Consider the following 9,612-nt stretch of genomic DNA (forward strand, 5'->3'; position numbering starts at 1 on the left):
ATCTATCATCCTTTTTGGTTTATTAAAACAATTGTATTAATTGAGGTTAATTGTGATAAAAGCTGACTAGTCCGTCACATTGAATATTTGCTTAGCTAAGTTATAATTCGACAATCGATCTAAATGTCACCTAAACAGCCTATAATATCTTCTAATGCTGCCAGCCCAAATGTACAGAGACCATTTAGTCGGTGTTCTTGGATTCAATTTGCATAATGTCATTGTTACTGCAACATTTTATTCTATAAAAAATATTTCCCTCCTCCAATGTTTGAGGAACATAGTTCAATATACATTGCACGGCAACTCAAATACATGTTGAATCCTACGCTTATCTCTAAACGTTGTAAAAATAGTTTATCTTTACAATTACTGTTGTTAAACTTGAAACAATGCATGCTAATATGTTAATTGTTGTTAATGTCTATATTTAGTAGGATGCGTAACAATGTAGCATCGCCTAGGGCTACATGTTCAATTTGCATATCATATCGTTTGACAACCATATTTGTGTTACATGCTTTTTTATCAGTACTTTGTAATCGGATGATAACATTCTGGGTATTTTGATTTAAACTATACGATACTCTGATAACAGCAGCTGAATTTAAAAGGTAAGTTACATTTTATAAACTATCGAATGTTTTAATGTGAATTTTTTGGGTTTAATAAACATTAAGGCCATGTATGACCATGTGCTTTGTGAATGCGTGTCTTGACAAACAATGTAAAGGCATGATAAGTAGAAAGATATTGATACGCCCTATGGTCATTGTTTATAGATCATACTTAAGTTAGTCATGATTGTGTGGAAATACTATATACATGTACAACGTGCGGAGGAGTAAACAAAATTAAGTATGCGTTAAACATCACGATTTAACGTGCTTTTTTAAGAATAAAATCATCTAGTAGAACTAGTAGTGTTCTGATCAATCGCTTGTGTTATGAGCAGGCGTGTGTGAAGTATATCTTAAATTAACTCCCTACAGTTAAAACAAAAGGTAAGTGTTTAAATTACTTTAATTTATTTCTTGATGTACATAGTGTTGTGTAGTCCAATGCGCTCTTGTTCATTTTCTATAAATTTACTACCGTTTTTCGAAATGTAACGCTTTGTACATATATTCAAATCGTAATATAGATATGAAATACAAACTTGTATAATGTGATGTAATGTAATTGTTTTTATTCGCCTGCATTATTGAACTACATACTATCGTTATCAAGAAATGCAAATGAATACTTGTACTTAAAGTGACTAGTTTTTAGATTTATTTAGCAACATTTGAAAAAAAATTCAAATTGAGTTATTTTACTACTTTTATGAACAACACACCTAACAGCGACTAGAAAATACTCTACAGAATTCTGTTATTCCGAGGCTTAAGTCATTCAAATCATTTTCACTAGCGTTACTGGAGCGTTTTGCCAAATATGGGATTTTCTGTCTCATTTCAAAATACTTAATAACACCTAAGCTCTAATTTGTACTTTTAATGGATCATCATTGAAGAAAAGTATTTTGCTCACATTTTGAATGAAAACTTATTTTGTTCGGTGTTTGACATTTGCAAACGTAAACGAGTCCCGCTAAAGCTGAATTCTCGGTTGACCGTTTTGACAACTTTTTTTATATTTTACGCCTTGGACTAAACAATTTTTGCGTATATATCTGGAAACCTATAATATAAGACTGGTTACAAAATATCTTTTCGCAATTTTTAATATTAACGTTCGAAATTTGTAGTTTAGAGGCTAAAAGCGTTATTAACGTTAAAAAATGAGTTTTTCGGGATAAAAAGATAATTTTCAAAGGTAAATGTTAAAAACTACGATCTGATCCTTCGTCAGCAGTCTTATATCATTGGTTCTCAGATATTTACGTTAAAACGGCTCATTCAAAAAAAGAGTTGTGAAACCGCTTCATCTTTGAGAGTGCAGCTTAAATATAAGAAATTATGTTTCTAGTATTACTGGTAAATTATAATTTTCTCGCAAATATCTTAGTAAAATAATCCAATCTATTCTCTCTAATCTCACCGCTGATTGTATTATCATCATATAATACCATGTATTTAGAGACAACAGTATAGTGAAATTTATTCTTTCTCTGCTTCATAGCACAATTTTAAGATAGAGCATGGATGAGCTTATAGCCATTGGACGTGATTCTTAATTAAAGCTGCACTCTCACAGATTTTTTTGATTTTTTGTCTTGGGACGAGCCAATTTTTGCGAAAATCCATGGAAACCAGTTATATAAGACTGCCGACCGCAGACGGCTGACAAAAATCTGAAAAAAACGGCTGAAAAAAAGATCGCTGATTTTTATTTTTAAGTTCAAAAAATGATGTTTTATGCATTTTTCTTAAACCGTTAGTAACGGTTTAAACCATAAAACATTTAAATTCGAACGGAAATATGAAAATCTACGATCTGATTTTTGTCAGCTGTCTTATATCATTGGTAGAAAAAAATATAAAAAGTTGTAAAAATGGTATATCTGTGAGAGTGCAGCTTTAAATTGACACTATTATTCAATATCAAAGCATACACATTTATAACAAATGTATATTTTGAGTGATAAACTTTTAACTATTTACTACATAATGCATTTATGGAAATATCAATTAATAATAACAAGATTGTTTCTGTGTATTTGATAGCTAAAACTCAAAAATATGAAATGATCGGTGAATGCTAAAAGATTTACTGTGATCTACTTTCATTTCATTAGGTAGAAATACCGTGTTTTCCGCGCCTTTCTTTCAAATTAGACTCGGTATCCTTCATAAGAACCATTGTTTTTACATGTATTCATCTTTTTGGGTATATTAAAACAATTGTATTTATTGTTATAAATCATATTTGGGAGTAAGAGTGCATCTTTAATGTTTAAGAATGAGCGAATAAGCGTAGCAAACGAAGCCTTCTTAATTATTAAGATTTTACTTCAGGTCATCTAACTGACTAAGAATACAACCTCATTTGCTGACACATTTTTAATAACACGTGGTGTGTGTATCGGATGAGTGGCAGTGGGTGGGCGTACTAAAGTTGAAACGCCTATACTTGATTATTGCTTATATGCAATTTCATTGGTTGAAAAGTTCAGTTGTTTCAATTAATATTCGAAAAGCGATCTTATTATACACACATTAATAAGGCACTCTCTTATTTTTATGATTTCAGTATCAGATCACATAAACATGGACCAGAAAGCCTCCTTCGTCCTCGCTGTGGTCTTCTGTTTCTGTCTCTTCGTCGTTCACGCAGGTTTCACAATCTTGATGTTTCTAGAACTATTGTCCTTTTTGGCGCCAAAAACTGTAGTGAATTTAAATGTATTATGAAAGTTTAAGCTAGTGTATCCTGTTAATGTATTTAAATAATGGTTAACATATCACCTTCATATTGTTAATGTCTTTTTCTTGGTAATGGATGTGGAATATTGCTTGGACTTGAGAAAGCTTGAAATACAGGAAATATGTTGGTTGCCTAGCAATAAAATATTTCATCAAATATTATCTGTATCAATATCATCTGTTAATTCTAAATAAAACTTAAATTCTAAATAAATACTTCCTATATATCTTTCTTTGTTTATATGCAATTCAAGTTGTTATACAAAACAACAGTAGTTGGCCATTATAAGAGCAAAAAGTGGTTTTATGCCAAACTCAGAAAGTTTTAAGTTAAGATAATCATCTAAAATTTTCACAACTGACTCGACATATATGATATATATGTTTCTTTCTGGAAATGAAATAATCCCTAAATCAGAAAAGTGTACCAGAATGATTAAAGTCTAATTCCCATAACATATTAACAAAGAATATAGTTTTAAAGGGTAAGCAGACATATTCTTTGTGGATTTTGCTGGTAATTCGGTTGGGTCTTATGGTTGATTCTATGAAGTCACCGTGTAATAAAGTGTATTAAATGCATCCTGTATCATAAGTTACATCCTGTAAGTAAAATGAGAAAATTACTTATAAAAATATGACATTTCTTTTGCAACTACACCAAATGGTTTGAAAATGTATACAAACCCGTATGACGTGGGAAGTGGTGAAACAGTGCATTCTTACCTCTATTGATATAATACTTGCAAAAATGTGCATTATTTTTTGAACACAAGTAATTAAAAACACTTTCTACATATAGTCTTCAATAACATTACCAAACAGTCACTCAATTTTTTTTTTGACAAATTTGGTACTTTTTCATCGAGGAATTAGCAATAGTACCGGCTAAAACTCGGGTATTTAACTGGGTGTTAACAGAATATCATAAGTCACGGGCCAGTTAGTAGGTGACCCTATATGGGATATACGGGGCGCATGAAACCATACCTAACCCCGTAACATAAACCGTTTACATATTTCATTTATTCAACGCATCATTGATCGGAATCGGAAAATAGACGCCATTTGGTGTCCCAATATGGCAAAATATGGGGTCACCGCGTGACCAGTCCTGGACCAATGGTGTTGTGTCATTTATTTTGGAGGCGTGATATAATATGCTTTTGTAGCATTAAAAATATCTGTCTCATATGATAAGTGTGTCTATATAATGTGTGTAAAATGACATTCTCCACTTCTATGTTCTTGCAAAAATAAATATTAGTGAACTGTCAAATACTTGATCATTCTTTCCATACCGCTATGAACAAAGAAACTTTTCCCATGAATGATAATCATGTTTCAGAAGCGTTCGACTGTTACTCGTGTTCCTACACCATATCCAGTGATCCTAGGGTCGATTACGTATGCGCAAACGACTCCAAGGCGGCATCAAAGTCTCTTCTTCCTTGCCAGACGCCCAACCAGTGCTACACAAAAGCGGTCTTCAACCTAGGCTAGTTTTCAAAGCAATTCAAATAAGTGTCAATTAAAATTTTAATAAATTATATTTTGAAATTCACATAATATCTTACTAGGACGAAATAAGAGAGATCTTGTCCATCTAGGACCAGTCTGAGTCAGATTAGTGAGAATGTCCGTCAAATATGATGGACTTTAGAAAAGGTGCATTCGTAAGGAAATTTGGTGTACATGTTAATATTTTGAAAGTAAAAAACATCAGGCCAAAATATCATCAAAAAACTAGTCAAGTCTCGATCTCGATCTCAAATCATTTTATCACATAAAAGATTTGCATGATTTAAAAGGTTGATAATATTTTAAAGAAACAAATTTTAGAGCAAAATGATGTACTTGAGTAATTGTTAAAAAACAACAAGTTGTTCACAAGTACAGTTTTTGCTGTCGATTAATTTTCTTTGGAGTCTTGACGCATGTTTTTAATCCACATACATGTTATCTTCTTTGAGAAAATGCGCTTTTCAAATAGAGTGTGAAAGTATTTACGGTTTTGAATAACTTTTGATGTTATGTGTATTCCATAACTACCAGATTTTACTCAATTTTAAGATTAGAATCCAAGTGTTTTGATTGGACTCTATATAAATAACTGACCAATGGTATCAATGAGGGGTGCCTAAGGGCAATGATAAGTACGATATTGCCTTATTCAATTACCAACTTCGATCTAACTTCAGTTTAAAAGTAGAATCTGACTGTTTTGATTAGACTGTAAAAATAACTTGCCAATAGAGTGAATGGAATCACTGAGGCATATCTGAATATAGGGGTAAGAATAATATTGAATACTGTTCCAGCTGGCGGTACTTACTTTTTAACTTTTAAATCATATTTTCAGAAAGGACCCAAGTGCGTTCTGTCTACCGCTCATGTTATCCACCCCAGGAATTGTGTACCGGGGCAAACTGCTGCGCGATGGAAGGGATTTACCCAGCGTGTGAACAGAAGTGTCGCACTGAACTGTGTAACTCGCTTAACGTGGAATCATGGCTTCTAGACCCGACAACCAAATCTCCCAAGGGTGCGGCATCTTCCTTCAAAACCAACTCGTGGTTGATTATGTGTTCAGTTTCGCTGTATTTGAGATTGTTGTAATTCACATTTTGTTGAATTCGAAAATGACAGTATATAAAATAGTTTTAATTAAAGAAATATACCCCGTCATCACTATCAAACGATGTATTCTTTTTTAAAGTGACACTCTTATTCAAAATCAATACATAAACATGTATAACAAACATCAATTTTGACTGATAAACCTTTAACTACTTAGTAAATAATGCATTTATGGAAATTATTAATTACTGATAACAAGATTGCAACCGTGTATTTAATAGCAGAAAGCTCAAAAATATTAAATGATTAGTGAATGCTAAAATATTTACTGTGGTTTACTATAGTCTCATAAGGTTGAAATACCGTGTTTTATGCTCATTTCTTTTAAATTTAACTCGGTATCCTTCATAAAAACAATTGTTTTTGACATTTGTTCATCCTTTTTGGAATATTAAAACAATATTATTTATTGTGGTAAATCTTATCTGTGAGTAAGAGCGCATCTTTAAGGGAAAATGTCTAGTGTGACGTGTATGTTGAATAAGTTCAAAGACACATTGTAATATAACGATTGCATTGTCATAATATAAAGTTTCTAGTGTTTTGTGTTCATTTTCATTTATTTTTTAATTTGTGTTTTGATACAAATAATATGAAATGCATTATGAATAATTGCAAATGATTATTAAACTGAAGAAAAAAAAACATTATTAGTTTGACCTTTCTTTCTTACACGCAACAAATGCTAAACCCGTAAAACAGAATAAAACCAAGGACAGGTCTTTGTATACCCTAAATATGGGTCAACATAAAGCAAAATGAAAGGCACGATACGCGGTCTGTATATTGTATAAATATGGGTCAACATAAAGCAAAATGAAAGGCACGATACGAGGTCTGTATATTGTATAAATATGGGTCAACATAAAGCAAAATGAAAGGCACGATACGAGGTCTGTATATTGTATAAATATGGGTCAACATAAAGCAAAATGAAAGGCACGATACGAGGTATGTATATTGTATAAATATGGGTCAACATAAAGCAAAATGAAAGGCACGATACGCGGTCTGTATATTGTATAAATATGGGTCAACATAAAGCAAAATGAATGGCACGATACGCGGTCTGTATATTGTATAAATATGGGTCAACATAAAGCAAAATGAAAGGCACGATACGCGGTCTGTATATTGTATAAATATGGGTCAACATAAAGCAAAATGAAAGGCACGATACGAGGTCTTTATATTGTATAAATATAGGTCAACATAAAGCAAAATGAAAGGCACGATACGAGGTCTGTATATTGTATAAATATGGGTCAACATAAAGCAAAATGAAAGGCACGATACGAGGTCTGTATATTTTATAAACATGGGTTCAACATAAAACAAAATATCACCCGCGAGACGAAGTCTTTATTGTATAAATATTGGTTTAACATGGAACAAATACAACTGACCAAGAACAGTTCTTTATTATATAAATATGGGTTCAACATAAAACATATAAAACATAGAAAATGTCTTTATTGTATAAATGTTGGTTTAACATGAAACAAAGACGAATTCTTTATTGTATAAATATTGATTCAATTTTGATGTCCATGTTGCTAGGGTCGGTGGTTTTCAGTTCCGAGGTAAACATGCAAATCTTGGGGCGTCGTGCTGTTACACTTGTGGCTGTTGTTGGATACCCAGTATGGTAGCCGTGAACTACATGTTACAGGTTCTTTAAGGGTATGCCTAGACCCTAAAGACCTGAATGAGGCAATAGTGAGACCACACAATCCATCTAGATCAATAGATGATATTTTGCCTGACTTGACAGGTGCAACCGTATTTTCCAAATTTGACGCGAGAACCGGTTATTGGTCTGTTAAACTGAACAAGAAATCATCATTTCTGACAGTTTTCAATACTCCATTTGGCAGATATAGGTATCTGAGACTTCCCTATGGTGTAAAGTGTGCTCAAGACGTCTTCGTCCAGAAAATGGAGTCTTGTCTTGAAGGTTTGAATGGCGTCAAGGTCATTGTTGACGATATTGTTTGTTATGGCAAAGACAAACAAGAACATGACAGAAACTTGGACAAACTTATGGAAAGATGTCAACAAAAAGGTCTCAAACTCAATGCTGACAAAACCGAGATTGGTAAGTCAGAAATACCTTTCTTTGGACATTTACTGACGTCAGATGGACTGAAAATTGATCCTTCAAAGGTAAGAGCTGTCCAGGAAATGCCGTCTCCTAAGTCAAAGTCTGAGCTAGAGACTATATTAGGAATGGTGAATTATCTGCAACGATTTGCACCAAATCTTGCAGAAATGACTAGTCTGTTACGACAGTTGCTGAAGAAAGACAGTATTTTCCGGTGGGACCCGGAACATGAAATTGCCTTGAACAAAATAAAAAGGGTAATAACTCAAAACCTAGGACAGGTACTCTCGTACTTTGATCCAAATATTGAAGTTGTGCTGCAAGTAGACGCATCACAAAATGGACTTGGTTGTGTTTTGCTTCAAAACGACAATCCAGTTTTCTTTGCTTCGAAAGCATTGACGTCTGCAGAAAGAAACTATGCCCAGATTACAAAAGAGCTCTATGTTGTATTGTATGGCATGACCAAGTTTCATCAAATGACATATGGACGACATGTTGTAGTCCAAAGTGATCACAAGCCACTTGTGAGTATAACACGCAAAAGTTTGCATGTTGCTCCGCCAAGATTGCAAAAGATGATTTTGCAATTACAGAAATACGATTATGAAATTGTTCATGTACCTGGAAAGGACATTCCAGTAGCTGATACACTAAGTCGCAACTATTTGCAAGATGAACAGATTGATGTATGTAAAGACATAGATGTTCATGTACATTCTGTCATGGAAAACATTGCTATGAGTGATCAGAAAATGACCCTGATCAAAAGCAAAATTCAGACTGATCAAGAGATGCAGACTCTGAAACACACAATATTAACAGGTTGGCCTGATAAGAGACAGAACTGTCCAAATAGTATTTTACAATATTGGAATTTCAGAGACGAACTAACAGTCATTGACGATTTTTTTGTTAAAAGGAAACAATGTCATAATTCCCAAAGATTTGAGACATATGATGCTTGACAAAGTTCATGATTCACACTTAGGCATAGAGAAATGTACTCAGCGTGCAAGAAGTGTAATGTTTTGGCCCAATATGACCAAAGACATAAAGAACAAAGTACTCAATTGTCCCATATGTCTTGAACACAGAAACTCCAATGTCAAGGAACCAATGATTCCTAATCAGATTCCCAGCAGGCCATGGGAAGTTGTGGCTACTGATATTTTTCACTGGAATGACAATAACTACATTGTTGTAGTTGATCTGTATAGCAGATATTTTGAATGCGGGTTACTCAGAAATATGAGAACTGACACGGTTATTCACAAATTGAAGGGCTATTTTGCTACACATGGAATACCCTCAAAAGTCATTAGTGACAATGCAGGACAATATTGTAGTCAGGAATTTGACAAATTTGCTAGAGAATGGGATTTTGAACATGTTACGTCATCGCCGTTACACTCACAAGGCAACGGTGTTGCTGAAAGATGTATTCAAACAATCAAAAAGATTTTCACAAAATCTCTACAAGATAACAAAGATCCGTAT

General features: G+C 33.3%; 1 protein-coding gene across 2 annotated transcripts; it reads left to right on the forward strand.

Annotated features, from left to right (window-relative positions):
* The first annotated feature begins 460 nt into the window (after positions 1–460).
* On the forward strand, positions 461–6,004 carry LOC128233819 (uncharacterized). Of its 2 annotated transcripts, none has more exons than XM_052947675.1 (4): positions 461–614; positions 3,196–3,279; positions 4,717–4,866; positions 5,731–6,004. In XM_052947675.1, the coding sequence occupies exons 2-4, from the start codon at positions 3,213–3,215 to the stop codon at positions 5,985–5,987; spliced, it is 474 nt and encodes a 157-aa protein (XP_052803635.1). In that variant the 5' UTR covers positions 461–614; positions 3,196–3,212; the 3' UTR covers positions 5,988–6,004. The 2 variants fall into 2 exon arrangements, with proteins under 2 accessions (XP_052803635.1, XP_052803637.1); XM_052947677.1 differs by lacking the exon at positions 461–614 and adding an exon at positions 844–1,004.
* Positions 6,005–9,612: the final 3,608 nt, after the last annotated feature.

Source organism: Mya arenaria, chromosome 5 (assembly GCF_026914265.1).
Source record: "Mya arenaria isolate MELC-2E11 chromosome 5, ASM2691426v1".
NCBI lineage: Eukaryota > Metazoa > Mollusca > Bivalvia > Myida > Myidae > Mya > Mya arenaria.

Bases quoted from the DNA above. Each gene is read 5' to 3' on its own strand.
- LOC128233819 (XM_052947675.1), top strand. From the start codon at position 3,213: ATGGACCAGAAAGCCTCCTTCGTCCTCGCTGTGGTCTTCTGTTTCTGT. The intron at 3,280-4,716 runs GTTTCACAATCT...ATCATGTTTCAG, and splicing joins TCTCTTCGTCGTTCACGCAG to AAGCGTTCGACTGTTACTCG. The intron at 4,867-5,730 runs GCTAGTTTTCAA...TCATATTTTCAG, and splicing joins AAAAGCGGTCTTCAACCTAG to AAAGGACCCAAGTGCGTTCT.